This window comes from Rhinopithecus bieti, unplaced genomic scaffold (assembly GCF_001698545.2).
Source record: "Rhinopithecus bieti isolate Rb0 unplaced genomic scaffold, ASM169854v2 scaffold_24996, whole genome shotgun sequence".
Taxonomy (NCBI): Eukaryota; Metazoa; Chordata; class Mammalia; order Primates; family Cercopithecidae; genus Rhinopithecus; species Rhinopithecus bieti.
In genome coordinates this window covers 562,157-586,926 of record NW_016811678.1, presented here as the reverse complement: position 1 = coordinate 586,926, position 24,770 = coordinate 562,157, and the positions used below count along the sequence as shown (strand labels likewise).

Sequence of the window (24,770 nt, the reverse complement as noted above, 5' to 3'; positions counted from 1 at the left end):
TGTATATATGTGTGTGTGTATATATATGTGTGTGTGTATATGTGTGTGTGTGTATATATATGTGTGTGTGTATATGTGTGTGTGTGTGTGTGTGTATATATATATATTTGGAAACAGAGTCTGGCTCTGTCACCCAGGTTGGAGTGCAGCGGCATGACCCTGGCTCACTGCAACCTCCACCTCCTAGGCTCGAGCCATTCTCCTACCTCAGCCTCCCAAGTAGCTGGGACCACGGGCACACACCACCATGCCTGAATAATTTTTGTAGGTTTTTTTTTTTTTGTAGAGATGGGGTTTTACCATGTTGCCCAGGCTGGTCTCAAAATCCTGGGCTCAAGCAATCTACCTGCCTCAGCCTCCCGAAGTACTAGGTTTATAGGCATGAGCCAGCATTCCTGGCCAAGAGTATATTTTCATAGTACGTTCTACACAGCAAAAAACTAATTTACTAGAAATACATTAAATACACTCAGAACAAAAGTATAAGAATGTTATATTTAAAAATATGCTTACAGGCCAGGCGCAGTGGCTAACGCCTATAATCCCAGCACTTTGGGAGGCTGAGGCAGGCGGATCACGAGGTCAGGAGATCGAGACCATCCTGGCTAACACAGTGAAACCCCATCTCTTCTAAAAATACAAAAAAATTAGCTGGGGGTGGTGGCAGGCGCCTGTAGTCCCAGCTACTCAGAAGGCTGAGGCAGGAGAAGGGCGTGAACCCAGGAAGCGGAGCTTGCAGTGAGCCGAGATCACGCCACTGCACTCCAGCCTGGGCGACAGAGCAAGACTCCGCCTCAAAATAAATAAATAAATAAATAAACAAATAAAAATACGCTTACAAAAAAACTTACCGGCTGGGCGCAGTGGCTCACTCCTGTAATCCCAGCACTTTGGGAGGCTAAGGCAGGTGGATCACCTGAGGTCAGGAGTTCAAGACCAGCCTGGCCAACATGGTGAAATCTCCTCTCTACTAAATATACAAAAATTAGCTGGGTGTGGTGGCACGCACCTGTAGTCCCAGCCACTCGGGGGCTGAGACAGGAGAATCACTTGAACCTGGGAGGCAGAGTTGCAGTGAGCCGAGGTCACACCACTATACTCCAGCTTGGGCGACAGAGTAATATTCTGTCTCAACAAAAACAAACAAACAAACAAACAAAAAAACTTCTTTCAAATGTTGGGCTGCATCCTCAGTTCTAACTGAAGTTGTCTGGCAGGACCTAACAGTGTACACCCTGCCAAATGGGGAGACCTCAGTAAGGTCACTCCCTGTCCTACATTGCAAAGGCATTTGCAACTCCCAAGACTGATGAATGCTGATGAAACTTATCCTTTCATTTTTCTGAGGATTACCATAACACCTTAGAGCTCTCGGAGGTATACAAATGGAGCAGATTTCTCAGATACACACATGTCCTGAGTATATCCTAAAGTCTAACATCACTGGAGGTTGAATCCATAAAGAATCCCTAAAAACCTGAAGCCCCCCCCCCCCCCTTTTTTTTTAACTATTAATACAATGACTCACCAAAATGGTGATTCCAAGATGGGAAATTCATTTAGCAAAGCCTTCCAAGAAGTTTTTTTCTTTCTCTCTCTCTCTTTCTGATTTGGAGAAAGAGTCTCGATTTGTCACCCAGGCTGGGGTGCCGTGGTGCAATCTCAGCTCACTGCAACCTCCACCTTCCAGGTTCAAACAATTCTTGTTCCTCGGTCTCCCATGTAGCTGGGATTACAGACATGCACCACGACACCCAGCTACTTTTTGTATTTTTAATAGAAGCGGGGTTTCACCATGTTGGCTAGGCTGGTCTCGAACTCCTGGCCTAAAGTGATCCGCCCACTTTAGCCTCCCAAAGTGCTGGGATTACAGGCATGAGTCACTGCACCAGGCCCTAAGAGGTTTTCGTCTGCTCCACCCCTGCCCCTAATGGAGTTATTAAACATTACTCAATAAATTATCCAATTGCTCCTGGAAAGATACACATGGCACAGTTAAAGGCACTGCTAAGTATAAGATCAGTTCCCAGAATGTCAGTGAGGTTATAGGATGAAGTCTACAAAACAGCCAGACCATCAGGGAAAGAAAGAAATTGCTAAGAGACTGAGCAGTCGTCCCTCTGCAATACCCGCAATCTCTCAATGGCTAACAGTGTTACCTTTCCCGCGAGTCTGCATCCTTTCGGCCACATTGTGGTAGAAATCCTGAGCACACTCTGACTGTTCTTCAATGCTCAGATCCTGAAAGAGAGAGACAAAGAGGCCACTTGTAGCTGAACAAAGTGCAGAAGCACAGCTCTACATTCTAAGAACTTTCCAAAAGCCACTCCTTGTACTGGTAGTAAGCCTAAAAGTACTCACAGGTTATATTAATCCTGCAGGAGAGTAAATCCTATCTATTAATATTATTTCCAATATCCACTGTTGCCAGACTTTTCCTTAGTTCAGCTAAAGATGGGGTCCTTGTCTGTCTCACGGCCACAAAAATTTAGGCTCACAGACGGTTTGAATGGTGAGTAAGACAGGGTTTTATTAGATGAAAAGGAAGAAAAGGGTGAATCAGAGACTCTCAGAAGGCCAGAATCCCTGCTAGAGTGCTTCCTGCCAGCAGCTAGAATCCCAGGCTCCACACAGAAAGAAGAGGTGCCAGGCTCCTCCCCGCTACAAATGGTGCAAACTTCCCAAAGCTCCACCCCGGTGGGCAGGCCGGCTGGAGTTTTTCCGGGGACCCCTTCCCACCTAGCAGTTTCACCATGACCATCTCATTCTTTTTTCTATATCTACATAGTCTTAAATAGATTTAATGCATGTTTTGATAATTTACTTATTTTATGGACATTTCTCTTTAATCCACTGAATCATTTTTGGTGGCTTTATAACATTCCATCATATTAACTGACTTATTTGACTCTTCTCTACCACTGTGCATTTGAGTTGCTTCCCCTCTTTCACTGTTGTGCATCGTAGCTATAAATAATTTTGTAAGGACTATCTTCTTTTGGGTTACTTCTCTGTGATACATTTCCAAAAGTGGCATTAACCACTTAATAAGAATAAATAACGTTATAGCTCTAAGCATCTATTGCTACTCATACTCCTCAGAAACTCAGTGCACACTGTCATTAACCACGTGTATGTGCTTATTTCCCTATGGCCCTTACAACATTGGGTCTGATAATTTTCATTTGGTTTTACTGATTTTATAGGTGTAATATATGCATTTGTTTCTCACTTTCTACCAAAGAGTATTTAAAGTCTATTTAAAAGACAAATGCAGTTCAGCACACGAGACCAGAAAATAAAAAGAATAACAACTGTAATCCCAGTGCTCTGGGAGGCTGAGGCTAGAGATCGATTGAGCCTACGAGTTCGAGACCAGCCTGGGCAACATAGTGAGACCCCATCTCAGAAAAGAAAAGAAAAGAAAAGAAAAGAAAAGAAAAGAAAAGAAAAGAAAAGAAAAGAAAAGAAAAGTTAAAAAATTTTAACAATAATAAGTTAAAAAAAAAAAAAGCAAATTAAACACGGAGAGAGACCAAAAGCAGAGCCACAGATGACAAGACAGAAATGTTTTCCTGGAAGATGTCTAAATTAGTCAAGAGTCAGCCCATACATCTGTTACTAACTAAACTTTTTAGCAGTCATCACTAAGATGAAAACAGTTACGTAATTCAGGGTTCAAAAGACAAAAGCAAACCAATCCTTCAGGTGAAATTCTGACACCAAAATGAAAAATTTCTCCCAAGGGTTCTCACAAGGATGTCATGGTAGAAGAGCATGAATGAGGCCGAGAACAAACCCCTGGGACCGGCCGTCACAGACCTCATCTACACAGGCCAATGACATCACACGCCAAGGGCTGATACATCCTGTGGAAGCCTGCAGCAGTCTGACGGTCTGGCTTAAGTCTAAAAGGATGGCAGGACTCTTGGGGTCGTGGGCAGTCACCTCGTTCCCTCAGTGAAAAAGGCCAAAAGCACTCAGGGCACTTTGTGATCACCGTGACCGCAGCCCTCGTTACTGTCGACTGCTTACCCATATACATGCCATTTGGTGAATTAAAATTAATCCCTCATCTATAAAAGCCTAGGGACTACCTTTAGTAAAGTTCAGATATTTCACTATATTAAGCTCTTATTTATGTTCATGACTTCCCACTGTTTTATTTTTTATTGCACAGATTTTTTTAAAAGTTAATACTATTAAGCCTTTTATCTGGTCATTAAAACAATTCTTTTTTTTTTTTCAAAAACCTGTCCGCCCCCAGGGCTGGAGCTGGCAGTGGCCGGTTCTCAGCTCCAGCTGCAAGTCTCAACGCCGGTCACCGGGTTTATGCCATTCTCCCTGCCTCAGGCCTCAGTAAGCAGGGACTACAGGCGCCGCACCCCATCCGACCGGCTAGTTATCTATTGTATAATTTTTAGTAGAGAACGGGGTTCTCACCACCCCCGCGTTATCACCGGTGTTACGCCAGGAATGCGTCTCGATCTCTCGACATCGTGATCCCGCCCGTCTCGGCCTCCCCAAAGTGCTGGAAATTACCCGCGCTTCGAGCCACCGCGCACCGGCCACTATAAAGACAATTCTTTTGGCCAGCGCGCAGTGGCTCACGCCCTCCGTAATCCCACGCCACATCTGGGAGCGCCCAGAGCGGTGGATCTCCCTTCGGGGCTCCAGAAGTTCGAGACAACCTGGTCAAAAGGCGAAACCCCCTGTCCACTACTAATACAAAAATTAGCTGGACATGCTAGTACACACCTGTAATCCCAGCTACTCGGGAGGCTAAGGCAGGAGAATTGCTCGAACCCTGGAAGCAGAGGCTGCAATGAGCCGAGATCACACCATTGCACTCTAGGCTGGGTGACAGAGTGAGATTCTGACTCAAGACAAACAAAGAAATTCTTTTTTTTTTTTTTAAGTTTTAAATTTTATTCCTCTTTTTACTTAATTTTTTAAACACATATAGAGATAAGGTCTCACTGTGTTGCCCAGGCTGGTCTTAAACTCCTGGGTTCAAGTGATCCTCTGGCCTTGGTCTCCCAAAGTGCTGGGATTACAGGTGTGAGCCACCACGCCTGGGGAAAACAATTTTTTGATAGTTCAATTTTAGCTCCTCTTTACAGCTGAAATACATATCCTAATCTACTTTCTTTTTTTTTTTTCCCTCCCGGGATGGAGTCTTGCTCTCTTGCCCAGGTTGGAATGCAGTGGCGTGATCTCACTGCAACCTCTGTGTCATGGGTTCAAGTGATTCTCCTGCCTCAGCCTCCGAAGTAGCTGGGATTACAGGCATGCACCGCCACACCCAGCTGATTTTTGTTGTTTTTTTCTTTTCTTTTTTTTTTTTTGAGACAGTCTCGCTCTGTCACCCAGGCTGGAGTGCAATGGTGGGATCTTGGCTCACTGCAATCTCCGCCTCCCGGTTCAAGCGATTCTCCTGCCTCAGCCTCCTGAGTAGCTCTAGGATTACTGGCACCGGCCACCATGCCCAGCTAATTTTTGTATTTTTAGTGGAGACAGAGTTGCACCATGTTGGCCAGGCTGGTCTTAAACTCCTGGTCTCGTGATCCAGCTGCCTTGGCCTCCCAAAGTGCTGGTATTACAGGCATGAGCCACCATACCAAGCTCATATCCTAATCTACTTTCTTCTCAATACTTTCACGGTTAGCTCTTTGATTTGGCTGAAATGTAAGGTGCATGGTATGAAACACAGAACTAAAATAAACTTTATACAAGCCTATCTGTCATCAGCAGCAGTTAGTAAAGCACGACCTTATTCCCTCTCGTCCTCCCAGTTGTCATATAACTTGCCCCTGAGAAATGAAATCTATTTCTGAAATCTCTGGTTTATTTCACTGTTCTATATTTTCATTTTTTACCCAAATCTCATCTAGGTGTGATGACTTTCATTTTAGAACATATTTAAAAGTCTGCTGGATTTAGAAGCCTCCCTGCTTCACAAATTCCTGCTTTTTAACCCCTCACAAAAAAAAATCATATGGTATACGTGTTTTCCTGTTTTTCTAGAATAATGAAACATTGTAATTTAAATGATATTTTAAGTGTTTACACTGACCTGCAAAGTTTGTCCTTTTTTTTTTTTTTTTTTTGAGACACTGTCCCTATTAGCCACCCCGGGTGGGGAGAGGGGTGTGATCTTGACCCACTGAAATCTCCGCCTCCCAGTTTCAAGCAATTCTCCTGTCTCAGCCTCCTGAGTAGCTGGGACTACAGGTGTGTGCCACCACACCCAGCTAATTTTTGTATTTTTAGTAGACATGGGGTTTCACAAAGTTGTCTAGGCTGGTCTCGAACTCCTGACCTCAAGTGATCCACCCGCCTTGGCCTCCCAAAGCGCTGGGATCACAGGCGTAAGCCACCACACCCGGCCACCATCAAACTGTCTTCTAATTCTTTGAATGAACTTCTAAGTTGCCACATTAAATTCTCAATATTTAACATTCTTTATTGCTGTTGTCTTTTAAAATTACTTTTTTTTGAGATGGAGTCTCACTCTGTCACCCGGGCTGGAGTGCAGGGGCGCCATCTCAGCTCACTGCAACCTCCACCTCGCAGGTTCAAGCAATTCTCTTGCCTTAGTCTCCCGTGTGGCTGGGATTACAGTCGCCTGTCAGTACGCCCAGCTAATTTTTTGTATTTTTCATAGTAGAGAAGGGGTTTCACCATGTTGGACAGGCTGGTCTCGAACTCCTGACCTCGTGATTCGCCTGCCCCGGCCTCCCAAAGTGCTGGGATTACTGGTGTTAAGTCATGGCACCCAGCCTAAAATTACTATTTTAAAAAAAATGCTAGGCTGTTTTTTTATCACTAGTATGTACACTGTAAGTAAATTCTGTGGACTTATCTTGCCATGTTGCTATATCTGTACTTCTACTACTGTTCTGTTTTCCCTTGGATTTTTTTTTTCTTTTTTCTTTTTTTAAATCTTTTAACAAATGGTTTATTGATACTATGTTATAATGCATGACAAAATATTAGTATCTAATTCTAGACTTCATGGCCACCCCACAGGATGAATCTTTGGAACAGAAAAAAAAAATAAAGATTTTGTTTTCCCATAATCATAAAGTTATTATACTCAGTCCAGGCACAGCTAGTACAACATTCTGCTCAACCCCACAGGCTCCACTCCCTTTACCACCTATTTATAATATGTTTGGGTCACTCATAGGAGTGAAACACTGTCATAGCTTAGCGCATTTTCTTTTTTTTTTTTTTTTTTTTTTTTTTTTTGAGACGGTTAGTCTCGCTCTGTCCACATCAGGCTTGGAGTGCAATGGCCTTGGATCTCAGCTCACCTGCACAGCTCGCCCCCACACCGGGTTCTCACACCAATTCTCTTGCTCAGCTCCCAAGTAGCTGGGACTACAGGCCCCAGCTCACCTCGCCTGGCTAGTTTTTTTTGTATTTTTTAGTAGGAGTGGTTTCACCGTATTAGCCAGGAATGGTCTTTGATCTGCCTGCACCATCTTCGTGATCCCGCCCCGATCTCGGCCCTCCCAAAAGTGCTGGGATTACAGGCTTGAGCCACACCGCCGCCCGACCAGGCAGCGTTCACACAACTACATTTTGTTGTACTAGACATGAGAAAACCGGTAACTATTCAATTAGTCCAGTAATTCCCAAAATAGTCTATACTTCTATACATTAGATATGATCTTACACATTGTATGTAGCATAAATACATATACTTCCACGGCTTTTTGAGGATGTTCCAAAAGCTACTTTAGGGGGTTCCCAAGTACTTTAAGGGGGGGGGTTTTATTTTTTTTTCACAAAAAATAGTAAATAGGAACAGTGTCAATCCATTGAGAGTCAAGACCACAGTTTCTAATAAGACTCTCTTCCTGGCTTCTAGTTTCCGGTGGCATAACAGTAAATTCATATACAGTCTCCCATCACGTCTCCAGGCTTCTTAGAAGGAATTTGGAGAGGGGAATAAGAGCAATAACTATCAGTTTTGTTCTAACAGCCTACAAAGCTGAGAGAACAGATGTCAAAAAAACAAAAAAAAAAAAAAGCAGCCAAATTCTTTCATCCCAGGATGTCTGAAAAGGAGAGACTTTATGGAGTGTGGATATAGAAAAGGAGTTATTCCCACCAGAAAAAAATGAACTGTGGACACACTCACTCAAGACCAGAGAAACCACCACTGTGAGTAAGTAGCTTCAATTTCACTGTTGCCAGGGAGGCACACACCAAAAAGCCTGGGACAAAGCCTGGGCTAGAGCCCTTAGGATTCATTCTCAGGCTTCTTGGTGCTGTGGTTCAACAGCCTTTGTGGGGATGGAGAGAACCAGATACTATCACAATCACGTGTAAAATAGAATAACACAGCAACAGCTGTCAAAAACCAGCTGGAGCTGAGGTTACATACCATTTGAAATCCACACTGTACTTGCTTTCTTGTGAAGGGCTTGAGACATGTGCAGAGACACCTTAAATATGTGTAGGTGACTTTCCTTTTGAAAGGCAGAGGAAGGCCTCTTGTGAACTCTTTCTACTCATTTGTTTTCCTATCAGTTCACCATTTCAACTAGAAAAGATGCTGTAAGCTACCTCAGCTAGCTTCTAATTTGGACACAGCACCAATACTACACACACAATTGAATGAATGACCACATCTTCCTGGTTCTTCCATTGGGCAGGGTCAATATGCTTCTTTTGGACTGAATAGGTGTGATCTTGTTCGAGAAAAGTGTGTAAATGTAGGGCCAGATTTTGTTCGTCTCCGTCCCGGAAAATTGGTGGAGCACTCCTCGGCTCTTGTATAAGTCAATGACTGGCTTCGCCACGTCTTTGTACTGTCTTAGCCTGGCAGCAACTGCTTCAGGTTTATCATCCTCCTGCTGGACTAATGGCTCACCAGTGACATCATCAATACCATGCACATGAGGTGGATTGAAGTCCAGGTTATATACCCTTCCACTAGGAGGGTGAATTCAACAGCGGCTGAGACGATCTTTAAGTGTTTCAAATGGAATGTTCAAACTGATCACTAGATTCACAGATTTTGTCCAGGGCTTCGGCTTGTCCTAATGTCCTAGGAAAACCATCAAGGAGCCAGTGCTGGCCACGCCTATTCTCCAACTCCGACATCATTAGGCATGTGATCACATGGTCTGGAACCAAAAGACTTCTCTCTATATACTGCTGTGCCATCTCACCAACTTCGGTGTTGGCCTTGATGTTCTCCCCCAAGAAGTGGCCGCTGGAGAGATGCTGGAGGCCAAAGTTCTGGGCGATCCTCTGGCACACAGTGCCCTTGCCCGAGCCGGGCGGCCTGAGGATGACTGCACACAGGCGTTTGGAAGCCATTCTCTTCGAGAGGAGCGGGGCGGCCAAACGCGCAGCCCTGACCACGGCCATGGAGGGAGCCCTGGGAACTCTGTTTCTCGGCCCCCTACCTCTGGCACCCTCCACTCGCACTGGGACTCGCCGGCCCCCCTTGGATATTCTTGGTAAGATTTTTTCCTGAACTTCCTAAAAATTACATTTGTATTCATTCTAAAAGCACTCATTACTCATTACGTGATGAGTAGAACTCAAGTCACTGTACCAATTCTATAAAAAAGTCAAGAAAATGCTCAGATGGCTTTCAATTTACATGGGAAGACTGAATGCAATCATTATAATATTCTATAATTACAAACAAGAAGGACAAAGTACCGTGGGGCACACTGTAAGTCTCACTTTTTCTTACTGGAGCTGTCTCCTTCTCTAGATAGGTATGGTGGTAGCAGCAGGAAGTGTGCTTATTTTATACTAACGCCTGTGGTGAGATGATGGTGACCAGATCTTTCTAGCGATGCTTGCGAGAAAAGTTGTTACCTTCCTGATCTGTGGTGTGAACCCAAGTAGATCCAGAACTACTCCATGAGAAAAGTCCTGATGCTACCCACCCTACCCCCACAGTTGACTGTGAAAGCACGATGGGCCTCGATCTGAGCATGCTCCGTAGGTCAAATGCGTGGGTTTTCATTACCACCACCCCACACCTCTATTTCCAGTTCTCCAAGGAGACTTCCATCTAGCCCTCACCTATGAATTGATGAAATATATTTACATTATACATTCTCTAAGTTATATCTCTGTACTAAATTAGATCACCAGACAAATACATCCGTGGACTATACTTTAGGTTTACTGGAGATATTTTTTCAGAGAACTAGTTTTAGTTTTCAGCCTGGACTTTCTGTTTTTTAAAATCTTTTTAGACAAAAGTCTTGCTGTGTTGCCCAAGCTGGAGTGCAGAGGTGCCATCTCGGCTCACTGCGACCTCTGCTTCCCAGGTTCAAGTGCTTCAGCCTCCCTTGTAGCTGGGATTAAAAGCAAGTGCCATCACACCAGATAATTTTTGTATTTTTAGTAGAGACAGGGTTTTGCCATGTTGAACAGGCTGGTCTCAAACTCCTGGTCTCAAGTGACCTGCCTGCCTTAGCCTCCCAAAATGCTGGGATTATAGGCATAAGCCACAACACCCAGCCTATGCCTGGACTTCTATGTAATCACAGTAGTAGCTACGTGAAGAACATGCCCATAAGAACATGCTTTTAAACTCCAAGTACCATCAAATTATGACCCTGTTCTCTCACTCTTATTTTAAATTAATTTTGTAAACCTCAAATCCTTTCAATAAGCAGAATGGGTCTATATAACAAAACGATTACCATTATGGAGTGTAAGATTTTTTTTTTCTTGAGATGGAGTTTCACTCTTGTCACCCAGGTGAGGTCACCCATCACGCAATGGCGCGATCTTGGCTCACTGCAATCTCTACCTCCTGGGTTCAAGCAATTCTCCTGTCTTGGCCTCCCAAGTAGCTGGGATTACGCCCAGCTTGTTTTTGTATTTTTGGTAGAGACAGGGTTTCACCATATTGGCCAGGCTGGTCTCGAACTCCTGACCTCAGGTGATCTGCCTGCCTCGGCCTCCCAAAGTGCTGAGATTATAAATGTGAGACACCGCGACCAGCCAAGATGAGTTTTTTTTTTTTTTTTTAAACTATTAAACCCTCAAGTCTAACTTTATTATGGGGGACAACATTTTAACTGATATTTGAATTTTCCTTTATGGCGCTATAATTTAACTTGTTATTGTTTTATTATTTTTTCAGAAATTGCATTTGACTACATTGCCTAGGATGGAGTGTAGTAGCTATTCACAGATGTAATTGTAGCTCACTGCAGCCTCACATTCCTAGGCTCAAGCAATCCTCCTGTCTCCCTCCTGAGTAGGGGGACGGCAGGTACACACTGCGGTGCACAAATCGATCCTTCTAGTTCATGTATTTTCTGCAAAAGCTTATCCATTCATTTAATCTTCTTAGGTAGTTTACACATGGTTTTACACCTTTCATTTGCACCAAATTTTAGCACTTAGAACAAACCATATTCATTCTTGTGATTATTATTACAGGTCTCAGCATTCCTAACTCAAAATCAAAATCTGAAATGCTCAAAATTCCGAATTTTTTAGTGGTGACATGACACCACAAACGGGAAATTCCACATCTGGCCTCATGTGACGGGCCGCAGTCAAAAAGCAGCCAAAACTGTTTCATGCACAAAACTGCTTAAAATGTGGTATAATATTACCTTCAGGCTACGTATGTAAGGTATATATACAACAAATGAATTCTGTGTTTGGACTTGGGTCCCGGTCCCAAGTTATCTTATACATGTGTAAATATTCCAAAATCTGAGAAAACCCCAAATCTGAAACACTTCTGGTCCCAAGGCTTTCGGATAAGGGATGCTCAGCCTATAGTGCTCGCTTCCAACTAGAAACTCTCTGAGTTCCTTTTAGAGACCCGAGCGGCCTGTTTTACTGGTGTCAAGGGATCATGTTCTCCTCAGCTCCACACAACCCCTACAATTTTACAGTACAATGCAGAAAACTCCTTTTCTATTTCCACCAGTTTATGCTCCAGTAGAGTATTTATTTCATAATGTAAAAGAACTCCCCTGCCACTCTGTCTCTTGTCCCGCTTTCCATTCTTGTAGGACTTACACTATGTTACAGATCTGCTTGTTGTCCATTTCCCCCACTAAAATGTTAGCTCCACGAGGGCACCGTTCACCACCATATCCTCACGCCTAGAACAGGGCCAGGCACATGGTTAGTGCTCCGTATGGGTTGACTGAATGAATGTGGCCATTTATTACCATTCCTCCCTTTATAAGATGGTGAAGACAATTCTCCATAGATCTCTTTCTACCCATCTGTGAGCAAATACAATGACTGCCTTTGTGTTGCAACATCTTTTCAAGGATTTCTGTATAGCAAACAGCTTTAGGAGACAGAGACAGTACCTCCTTCAAGAGAAAAGGCTAGACCGCTTACTGTGTAATAAGGATCCCTAAATCCAAGGTTCCTCTCCTCTAATACAACTCACTGCATGCACAGGCTTTCCCTGGTCTTCTCTGCATTATCCCATAGGAACAGATACTCAGGGGATAAGCACAAATGCAAATGCTCTGGCTACTGCTGCTGCTGTAAGAAACTGGTCTTGTCTCTGACCCAAGAGACTCGTGTCTTCGGCCAGTATCTGTGAAACCATGGCAGGTTAATTTGTTAGCCTGCAAATAAGGTAACTCTCAGGCCCCTCACAGTGTTTGCCAAAGGGGCAAAGTGAGAGCAGGTTTGTGTTGGTAAGTTCTTTTAGGCTCAACAAAACTCCAAAAGGTTTGTCATAGTTTTCCAAGAAAAAAAGATAGTAGAGCAGTGAGCAAATCCTTTTCCTCAAGTACTCTCTAATCATTGTATGGGATCATCTTTTGTATAACAGTTTTTTTTTTTTTGAGATGGAGCTCTGTCGCCAGGCTGCAGTGCGGTGGCACGATCTCAACTCACTGCAACCTATACTTCCCAGGTTGAAGCAATTCTCCTGCCTCAGCCTCCCGAGTAGCTGGGACTATAAGCATGTGCCACCACGCCAATTTTTGTATTTCTAGTAGAGATGGGGTTTCACCATCTTGGCCAGGTTGGTCTTGAACTCCTGACCTCGTGATCCATCCGCCTCGGCCTCCTAAAAGTGCTGGGATTACAAGCGTGAGCCACCGCACCTGGCATCTTTTCTACGACATCTGAGTAAAGTTGTCATTTTATTTTATTTTTCTAAAATAAATTTTTACTGTGTGATTAAGACATTGACAAGTGGGTGTCTATCTTTGAATATTATGCTGAGAGGCACTCTGTACACTTTCTTAACGGTCTGGCTGAGATCTTTGTTTCCACTTTGAAAACCTTTGACTATTTTCCTTGACCATGTTTTCTGTGTATTTCATCTGGAACTCCCGTGATTACAATGGGAATCGCCACAGTCTATTTTCTGGGTTCATTAAGTTTTGTGTGTACTGCTGTTAACTGCTTAACCTATTTAGGTTTTAGCTTTGATGTCCATATTTTTTTGTATTACCATTTGTGCTACCTTCAATAATTTTTTAAAGGAAAAGAAACATGAGGGCTTTAATCCTCTTGAAAAATGAAACACTAACATTTAAAGTGTGCCAAGCATGCAGTCCTCACATTCTGAGAAAGTTCATCTCACCAGGGAATATATCTTGAGGTCATTAGTAACTAGTAGAACACAGATTTAAACATTTCCACATTTAGATGAAGAAAACAGGGCAAAACTAACTGATTTTCTCAAATTCAATTACTGGCAAAATAAAGGTAGTGGTAACCGTTAAGGTACATATGCTCATTTTGCATCTCCAAAAACAGACAAACAAAAAAGCCAGAAATCTGTCATTTTTAGCAGCTAGACAGTGTCTAAGGAACTCACATGTTCTTCATAAAGGTCATCATAAAGTTTTTAGTGTAAGAAATGTTTCGACTCTTGCTTTCCCTTTATTGAATGAAATGTGTAGTGGGCTAAGAAATCCAGTAACTCCCATGCTACAAGCTGCACAAGAGACACACAGGGCAGACAGGAGTGTCCAGATTGCCAAAAAGCAGAATTCCCAAAGACATTTTGTTCATTTAAAATACTTTGATGTCACTAGAGTCTGAGCAGATACAGTGTGATTCATGAAACTCTAGTAGTTTCCTACTGGCCTTTTTTTACTAAGTAAGTGGAATGATTAAACATGTGGTACTAAAAATCAGAGAACACTCCTGAATACGAGTTCATTAATGTAACTGTGAGATCAGCTTACTGGGCTGTTTACCCACTGGTTACTTCTGCTTTCCAAGAGCCTTGGGGAAAGTCAAAAGTATTCATAGATGAGAAAAGATGAACCAGCCTTTCATGAATTATGGCAAGAGATTTAAGGAAAAAAAAAATCTTGTAAGAGTCAGCTAAGCCTCCTTCACCACACCAACAAGGGCAGGTCTCAGGAGCTGCCCATGCAGCTTGAACCTCACTTTAGTAACCAGAACCACTGGGCTCAGCTCTTTCCCCTAAACCAGCATGTGGAACAAGACCTCATGCTAGATCTTCCTGTGATTCGTAAGTGTGACGGCTGGGTTTTCATGTGTGAGATATGCCTCCCTCAAAGCTTGTCACAACACTGGCACATTGCCTGTCGGATGTGAACAAAGATGAAAAAAAGACCGCATGCTCATAAGGGTAGAACTTGGCACTGACAGGGTTCAGCTTGGCAGTGCTTGCTGAACACTTCGTGAATCTGGACTTCACTCATTGTGAGAGTCTCACGGCGGTTCTTCAGGTGAGGGTTATTGTCTTTAATTTCTTCTTCTGGAACACACAGTGTTGCCTTCTCCAAAACATCTGTCACCTCTAACGAGTCCTTGCAGAAGCCCTGAATGCTATACGTATTTGCCTCCTCCACCAATTTTTGGCTGCTCTGCTGCAAGCCCTCAGTATCTATCTGCCAATGCTTGCTTATCTTCTTCCACAGCCTCCTTCAGCTGCTCTTCCAACTTGACTTCTTCCATGAGTATCTTGTCTGTAGAGGGAGTATCTGTCCCCCATTTGGTTTGGATCCACGTCCTCTTCCAAGGGTTGGCAACTGTTCTTTTGTTTTGTAGTTGTGTGTAGAACTGAGGAGAAGGCCTAGAGACACTGCCAACACTGGGAGACTGCGTGGCACCAGCCTCACGCATGGAGCCACCATGGCTGCCCCAGGATGATGATATAAGTTTCCCTTTGCCTATCAGTACGTGCTTCTATGAAACATTTTAAATTATTTTTATTCATTCAACACAATTATCAAATACATCTTGTATCTACTTTTGTTCCTTATGACATAGATTCTGAGCACTCAGAGCTATTTCCACTGCTTCACTTCTCATTCTCAGTGCTTCTAATTTTAAAATTGGGTCCTGGGTTGCTACCCCTACTGAAGTTCTCACAATAATTAAAGCCTATTTGCTGGTTAAAGGTTCTTTATTTTGGGTACATACTTCTGTTCTTCTAACAGTAATTATATGGCAGGGCAAACTACTCCTTGATTAAACATATAGTTTAGAATAGCAGAGTCATTTTAAGGTATAGGAGGACACTTATCTTTCTACTTATTCTGGAAAAGAACATGGAAATGAAGATATAGCCACGTCTTAAACTGTATATTTTTTGTCCTCATTCAGGTACAAAGCTTTAAGTCCATATAATATAATCAGTATCATATATTTTTTTTTTTTTTTTGAGACAGAGTGTTTTGCTCCTGTTGCTCAGGCTGGAATGCAATGGCGCAATCTTGGCTAACTGCAACCTTCGCCTCCCAGGTTCAAGTGATTCTCCTGCCTCAGCCACCCTAGCAGCTGGGATTACAGGCACCCACCACCACGCCCAGCTAATTTTTGTATTTTTAGTAGAGACGGGGTTTCACTATGTTGGCGAAGCTGGTCTCGAACTCCTGAGCTCAGGCCATCCACCCACCTTGGCCTCCCAAAGTGCTAGGATTACAGGCGTGAGCCACTGTGCCCGGCTCAGTATCAGATTTTTATAGAAGGACTGGCTAGAAAAATAACAGTGAAACAAGCAAAAGGTGTTATGTTGTGCTTAACTGCTTCCTTAGAAAAAAGAGCTTATCGGCCGGGTGCGGTGGCTCATGCCTGTAATCCCAGCACTTTGGGAGGCCAAGGCGGGAGGATCATGAGGTCAGGAGATAGGGACCATCCTGGCTACCACAGTGAAAGCCGTCTCTACTAAAAATACAAAAAACTAGCTGGGCATGGTGGTGGGTGCCTGTTGTCCCAGCTTCTCAGGAGTCTGAGGCAGGAGAATGGTGTGAACCCAGGAGGCAGAGTTTGCAGTGAGCCAAGATCGTGCCACTGCACTCCGGCCTGGGTGACAGAGTGAAACTCTGTCTCAAAAAAAAAAAAAAAAAAAGAGCTTATCAGAATGACTATTAAGAAGTCTTATTGTAGAAACTGAATTGATTGCCATGAATGGAGTATTAAGGGATTAATACAAATTAAAAAAATAAAAATAACTGAATTGAGAAACCCAAAAAATGAGGGGTGTTTTTTGTTTGTTGTTTGTTTTTGAGATGGAGTCTTGTTCTGTTGCCCAGGCTGGAGTGCAGTTGCATGATCGGCTCACTGCAACCTTCACCTTTTAGGTTCCAGTGATTCTTCTGCCTCAGCCTCCTGAGTAGCTGGAACTACAGGTAAGCGCCACTTTGCCCAGCTAATTTTTGTATTTTTAGTAGAGACAGGGTTTTACCACATTGGCCAGGCTGGTCTTGAAATCCTGACCTCATGATCCACCCACCTCGGCCTCCCAAAGTGCTGAGATTACAGGTGTGAGCAACCGCGTCCAGCCCCGAGTTTATTAAAAAGCATTAATGCAATATCCAACAAATTAAAGGGTAGGTACTTTGAGGAAGAAGAGCCTGCCCCCTTTAAAAGTAGGAGAAGTTACACTTTCAGAATAGGGAAAAAATGTTATCTGAGGGATTTATTAACACTTAGCAAGGGCAGGATTTAAATAGGTTGAGCAGCAAAAGAGTTTTTCTAGAAGTTTTATTTACTTTTATTTAATTGCAGTCTAAAGATGTCTTAAAGTGAGCGTTTTCATATAAATAATTTACAGAAAAAAGTTCTTTACAAAGCCACAGATCTCATTCAGTTAGGTAATATGGTTTTCTAGTTATTATGGGAAAGGTTAACACTTAATTGGGTTTCTATAATGCTCTAAAATTACCCTCACCACATGAAGCTCTGTACAGATAACAAAGAGAATGTATACCTCTTCATAAGTGACCATATATACTCCTGAATCCTCCTGAATCCATAATCACTCTCAGACCTGTGTGAAGCTTGGTTCTTAAGGTGAGATTCTTAAATTCAAGTTAGGCCAGGCATTGTGGCTCAATCCTGCAATCCCAGCATGCTGGCAGGCCAAGGTGAGGCTAGGAGATCATGCGAGGCTACGAGTTCATGACCAGCCTGGCCAACAGAGTAACACCCCATATCTACTAAACATACAAAAAAATTAGCTGGGCATGATGGTGTACACCTGTAACCCCAGTTATTCAGGAGGCTGAGGCATAAAAATTGCTTGAACCTGGGAGGCAGAGGCTGCGGTGAGCCAAGATCATGCCACTGCACTACAGCATAGGCAACAGAACAAGACTCTATTTAAAAAAGACAAAAAACAAAAAAAAACAATCAGGTCAGGCATGGTGGCTCACTTCTGTAATCCCAGGATTCTGGGAGGCCGAGGCAGGCAGACCACTTGAGATCAGGAGTTCAAGACTAGCTTGGCTAACATGGTGAAATCCTGTCTCTAAAAAAAAAAAAAGAAAAAAATTATCTAGGCATGGTGGCACATGCATGCATAATCTCAGCTACTTGGGAGGCTGAGGGAGGACAATCACTGGAACCTGGAAGGTAAAGGTTGCAGTGAGCGAAGATCACACCACTGACCAGCCTTGCCAACAGAGCAAGACTCCTATCTCAAAAAGAAATAATAATAATTCAAGTTATGTTGTACAGATTAGGTTTTAAAAATTAAGCTTTATTAATTTGGCTCAGCAATTTAAATTCTTGCTCTGATGACTTGTAAGAACAGAAAAGTAGCTGACGACAACTGCATTTTCAACATAAAAGGATTCCGTGTTAATGACAGCTGCCTGTCTAATTTGCAATGGAAATATCTTATTTTAAAGAATGTATCGAGGTACTATAAGAGTATACATGTTTTAACATTAAGTAGCTAGTAAGACTAACAAGAAAGAAAAAAGAGCAAAATAAACAAGCTTCAGAAAAGTATTAGCAAACAACAGTATTTGCTGAATAGCACTGGGTGCCGTGGCTCACACCTGTAATCCCAGCTCTTTGGATGGACAAGTTGGGAGGATCACCTGAGGTCAGGAGTTCAACACTAGCCTGGGCAACATAGGGAAACCTCGTCTCTACAAAAAATAAAAAACTCAGCCGGACATGGTGGTGTTCGCTGACAGTCCCAGGTACTCAGGAGACTAAGGCAGGAGGATCACTTGAGTCTGGGAGGTCAAGTCTGCAGTGAGCAGTGACTGTGCCATTGGGCTCCAGTCTAGGAGAGAGAGCAACACGCTGCTTCAAAAAAAGAAAGGAAGGAAGGAAAGGAAAGAAAGAAAGAGAGATGTGTTGCATAGTAAAGCATTACACGTCAATACTGCAGTGGGTATGAAAATTATGTAGGTGCTGAAATTTAAATTCTAAAAACAAAAAAAATCTAAGTGTAGACAGATAAACTGTTTCTTGATAAAGACAAAATGGCTTAAAAATTTCAATGCAGTTCAGAAAAGATGTAATTTTCTAGACTTGACCCTTATGCTGAAAAGACTGCTCACTGCCGGCATATAATGGGATTGGAGAAAACAGAAATGATGTGGGAAAAGATGTGGGCAAGAGCAGATCACTCTTCTGGATCTCAGAAATTTTAGAAAGAATAATACTGTGGGCTGCAGTAGGAACAATTATCCGTTTATGGCAAGGCCGCCTGGGCAGTTTTTAAACAGGTAAGAATGAATTCTCATATTGCATAGGCCCTTACCATCTGGAAAGTTTAGTTGGTGGTAATAACATTAATTTAAAGGTTTTGAGCAGTTTTGATAAATTGAGTACAAAGGCTATTTTATACTACCACATTCTTCACAACGTCAGAGGAACTGCCCCAAGAAATTTATATGATTACTGATCTGAAGTTAGTTAGGTTAGTTCAGGTGTAAAGAATGTTTATTTACTTATTTTTTTTTTTTTGAGACGGAGTCTCACTCTGTCGCCCAGGCTGGAGTGCAGTGGCCGGATCTCAGCTCACTGCAAGCTCCGCCTCCCGGGTTTACGTCATTCTCCTGCCTCAGCCTCCTGAGTAACTGGGACCACAGGCGCCCGCCACCTCGCCTAGCTAGTTTTTTGTATTTTTTAGTAGAGACAAGGTTTCACCGTGTTAGCCAGGATGGTCTCGATCTCCCAACCTCGTGATTCGCCCATCTCGGCCTCCCAAAGTGGTGGGATTACAGGCTTGAGCCACCATGCCCAGCCTTATTTACTTATTTGAAAGGACATTAACTTGCGGCCAAAGGCCAAAAAGGCTTCTCTAGGGACATTCAGTTTAAAAAACATCTCTTTCATATACGGTATGTGCAGACTTCACACTAAAGATACCTGAGATACATGCATAGGACTTGGCCACCTAACCATGAAACACATAGTATAGAAATGGAAAATAGGTGGCTTAGTGACTCTTAAAACAGGAGGAATCTGAGGCCATATCCAGGTCTCTGATATAAACTAGTGATGCCTTACAAATAAATATGGTGATATTTGTACCAGTTAATTACCTCTTTACTTTAGTATACTCATTTAGAAGTCTACTAAATTATTATAGAATAAGAACACATCACACTTCTAAGGAAAAGAGAAACAACAAATCTGAGTTGTGCAATTTTCTAAAACATATTATGATACAGCATATATGCTATAAGTACTACAGTATACATATGCTAATTTAATATAGCTATCCCGTCAACATTTCATGTGGGCTCAAGAAAAAAATAAATACAAAACCTCAGTTTTAGTTCTGATAAAAATGAAAGATGGTGTCACATGAACTCTGAATTTTTCCATATTAAGGATATCTATCTGGCCGGGCGTGGTGGCTCAAGCCTGTAATCCCAGCACTTTGGGAGGCCGAGGCAGGGGGGTCACAACGTCAGGAGATCGAGACCATCCTGGCTAATACGGTGAAACCCCGTCTCTACTAAAAATACAAAAAATTAGCCAGGCGTGGTGGCAGGCACCTGTAGTCCCAGCTACTTGGGAGGCTGAGGCAGGAGAATGGCATGAACCCGGGAGGCGGAGCTCGCAGTGAGCCCAGATCGCGCCATCGCTCCAGCCTGGGCAACAGAGTGAGACTCCATCTCAAAAAAAAAAAAAAAAAAATGGTATCTATCATGGTTCCTAACTTAAGAAAAAAAAGATCAATGAAAGCTTGTTTTAACTCTAAATGTTTTACTCTAGAGAGAAAAAATACCTAAAGAAAGAGAGCTACTTACTTACACAGTCTAATTACATTTCTGAAAGGTGAGAAAGCAAGTTTTCTCCTTTACAAACTGAATTAAGTATCTAAAAATTATTTTGACACAGGTCCACTGCTTATTAGCCTAGTGATTGCTGACCCCAGCTAGAATATAGCTAAACAGTTAAACACTCTGCTGCTTTTCTAATTTCCTTTTTCTAAGACTTCCTTACTTCATAGAAGGAACTTTTGGAGCTAATTCTGAGCTTAATGGTTATAGAATGTTACAACAGAATTAATCCCTATTTACAAAATGAATTCCTTTACAGGCAGTCTTATGAATTACTGCCACTGAAATTATGGGTAAAAGTAACAGGTGTGAAAGTCACAAGTTCTACTTGACATTGGCAAAATCTAGCTGTGTAACCTGGACAGGTCACTTATCCTCTTTGGCTCTCAACTTCCTCATCTATAAAACAAAGGGACTGAAACTCCATAGCTGCTAAAGTCCCTTTCATTGTCTAAATTCTATCTGTCCTTTCTCTAACTGAATGAGAAAAATTCTAAATCAAAATACAAAAAACGAAACAGAATTCAACAACCACCACCCTTAAAATTACTGCCACTAGCCTGACAATGGTTGCACAGAGTTAAAGGTAGACTATGGCGGTTTATACCATGTACAAGGTTACAAGTCAAAAAGGCCTGTTACTAAAGCACATAATTCAAGTGGCTTCAAGGTCAGATTTCCACACAAAGATGATCCAAACACCACTGAGTTGCAGTGGAAAAGTACTAGCCTGAGAGTTGGGTTTTAGCTTGATTCAGAGGCTTTTCTTAGGTAAGTAATTTAACATCTCTTGGTCTTGATTTTCTCAGGTATAAAATGACAACGTTACACTATATCATCTCTAAGACCTTTCCTCAAACCAAAACTCTGCGTTTCTACGTGGTTATTCCCAACCTACCCTTTTGTAATGCATTCCTTCCAAAAACAGCTTGGTCTGTTTATAGATTTCTTGGCCTGTCTTGTGGAAGGTCTTGAGAAATTCTATGAACTCCTTAGACACTCTATCCGTTTCAATGCTGGTTTGCCGGTTTATGGAAGGACTGGGAGCTTTTGCTTCCTGAATTTCTGCTGGGAAAATTAAACATAGTAAGTTTCATGACATAAAAGATCCATGCATGGAATTACTTTAAGTATGTAACTTAAGGTTATTTAAATTATGTTTCATCAAAGTTAAACTTGAATTTAAATCATTTTATGTTTGAATGGTTGGACAACTTTCCTTCAAGTAAACTAAATCTGTTTTACAAGTAGGAAGTATGAGTAGACAAAACTACATTATCTAAAAGATATTCCTACTGAAATAAAAGTTGTTCTATTAGCATTTTCTTTGCCAAAATATATCATGCTTTGATCTATATATTCAATCATGAACACTGAAATGGCACCACTAGGCTTCTCAAAGACTGCTTGAGTTTATAAAACTAGCCAACAAATAGAATAACAATCAATAGAAGCACTGAAATGTCAGATGACTTATAAATGTTAGACAACCTTTCTAAATCCCATTTTACTTGACAAAAAGGCAAAGGTTAATGTGTTTATGTGGAGACTCACAATTATTTACCCACCATTTCATTGGTGAGTCATACTGATCAAAGTGAAAGAATGCATCCAAAGTGTTAATAGCATGATGAACACGACAAAGCACACAATGAAGAGACAAGGGAAACATGCGCCACACTATCTGATCAGCTGGGCAGACAATTCTTTCCCCTCTTCAAATAAACACACTGAAAGGAAAATGGGACATTTACACAAGAGAGATAAGGATGTTGTAACAGGCAGTACGTGCTTTTAGAAAGTACGAACTACCACTTGGTCTCTGATCACATTCTAAACCTCCTGATTTTGAACTATGCTCTCTAATGTTTATAAGGAATTTAAGTTCCCCATATCCCAATGATTTCCTAAAAAAAAAATATTTTTTTTAAAAAGTACGTTTTATTTTTTTTGAGACGAAATCTTGCTTTGCCACCCAGGCTGGAGTGCAGTGGCATGATCTCAGCTCACTGCAACCTCCACCTCCCAGGTTCAAGCGATTCTCCTACTGAGCTACTCAGTCTCCGAGTAGCTGCTCTCTCCACAAAAAGTAAGAACATTAGCCAGGCATGGTAGTGCATACCTATAGTGCCAGCTACTTGGGGGGGCTGAAGCAGGAGGATCGCTTGAGCCCAGGAGTTTGACACTGCGGTGAGTTATGAGATCGCCCCACTGCACTCCAGCCTGGGCGACAGAATGAGACCTTGTCTTTTCAAAAAAAAAAAAAAAAAGTAAGGTATGTACGCTGTGCTATGTTTTATGTAAAATGGGGTAGTGGGATAAGAATATATGTGTTTATAACTCAGAATAAAAGCACAAAAGGATACACAAGAAAGTAATAACAAAAGTTGTCTGAAAGTGGGAGAAACAAAGCAGTAGTGCTTAGGAACTAGATGGGCAAGAGACAAACTAGAAAGGAAACTTCTGACCATACCTGTTAGCGCCATTTGGATATACTACCTATTTTTTAAGCACATAATTAAATCATGTACAATCTAATTCAAAAAAAAGGAACATCTTTTCTAAAATATTTTTTATCTCAATGGAAAACCAAAGATTGTGCTGACATCGGTATGATTAGAAAAAAATTCTTTAGTGTTTGGAAGTGAATCCTTCTCTGTCTGATAATTCCGCTTTTAGTCATGATGGAAAACTCTGATCGCATCAGGTTTACCCTACTATCTTAACAATTGGAAGGTCAGACAAATATATGAACTGGATGACAGGCAAACAGTGGATTAACTCCTGAAAGAAGGAAAACAAACACAGTCTGTCCTAGAGTGTCCCAGCTCACTGCTGGGAGAGTTTTAAAGTCTTGGCACACGGAGAGGCCACTCAAACAGAGCATAGCTGACTTGCTGAATTGAGGAGACAGCATTTGGAGTTCTGGGAGGCCAATGTGACCAGAATTTGCAAGGCAAAATTTCATGCAAATGCTATGGAGGGGAGAGGGCTACACAGAAAAAGCTCCAGGTATCTGCAGAGGGTTCCCTTGAGTGTGGCTGACTAGGGCACATGTGTATGAGGAAATTACCCAAGATGAGAGAAAGAACACCAAGTAACATGTAGAACCACAGCACAAAGGACGGGAGGAAGAAATATAAGAATCCTGTTTAGGGAGGGGAATATCATACACTGGAGCCTGCTGGGTGGTGGGGGACAAGCGGAGGGATAACATTAGGAGAAATACCTAATGTAGGTGACAGGTTGATGGGTGCAGCAAACCACCAGGGCACGTATATACCTACGTAACAAAACTGCACGTTCTGCACATGTAACCCAGAACTTAAAAGAATAATAAAAATAAATAATAAATTACATGTAAAAAATTCCATTTAAGATTCTTTTATGTAAAGTGGTATAATACTATTGTTTTAATTTTTTTTCTTTTTTCTGTAAAGTGGTATAATATTACTTGAAGGTTGGCCGGGCGCGGTGGCTCAAGCCTGTAATCCCAGCACTTTGGGAGGCCGAGACAGGTGGATCACGAGGTCAGGAGATCGAGACCATCCTGGCTAACACAGTGAAACCCTGTCTCTACTAAAAAATACAAAAAAAAAAAAAAAACTAGCCGGGCGAGGTGGCGGGCGCCTGCAGTCCCAGCTACTCGGGAGGCTGAGGCAGGAGAATGGCTTAAACCCGGGAGGTGGAGCTTGCGGTGAGCTGAGATCCAGCCACTGCACTCCAGCCTGGGAGACAGAGCAAAACTCCGTCTCAAAAAAAAAAATTACTTGAAGGTAGATGGTAAGTTAAAGATGTATTCTGTAAACCCCAGAACAACCAGTAACAAAAACAGAACAAAGAGGTATAGCTAACAAGCTGATAGTGGAGATAAAGGTGTGGTCATAAAGAAGGCAAGAAAAGAGGAGAAAAGGAACTAAGACGAGATGAGACAAACACAAAGAGCAAGATGGCAGGGGTAAACTCTCCCTTATCAAAAATCACCTTAAATATAAGTGCTATAAACAGTCTGATTAAATGTCAGAGACTATCAGATTAGATTAAAAAACAAGATCCCACTTCATGTTGTCTGTAAGAAATTAACTTTAAATATAAAGATACAAACATGTTAAAAACTAATGAAAGGAAAAAGATATTCTGAAACAATGAAAAAGAGCTTAAGTGGTTATACCAATGTTAGACAAAGTAAACTTAAGAACATAGACCAGGCCGGGCGCGGTGGCTCAAGCCTGTAATCCCAGCACTTTGGGAGGCCGAGGCGGG

General features: G+C 42.1%; 1 protein-coding gene and 2 pseudogenes across 1 annotated transcript in view; all 3 read right to left on the bottom strand.

Annotated features, from left to right (window-relative positions):
• Positions 1-24,770, bottom strand: part of RABGEF1 (RAB guanine nucleotide exchange factor 1) — a 51,887-nt gene that overhangs the window by 8,348 nt on the left and 18,769 nt on the right. The window contains 2 exon segments of the mRNA XM_017894647.1: positions 2,160-2,241; positions 21,406-21,575. Of these exon segments, the coding sequence (XP_017750136.1) occupies positions 2,160-2,241; positions 21,406-21,575 (252 nt within the window).
• Positions 8,479-9,444, bottom strand: LOC108543851 (adenylate kinase 4, mitochondrial pseudogene; annotated as a pseudogene).
• On the bottom strand, positions 14,326-15,104 carry LOC108543852 (grpE protein homolog 1, mitochondrial-like; annotated as a pseudogene).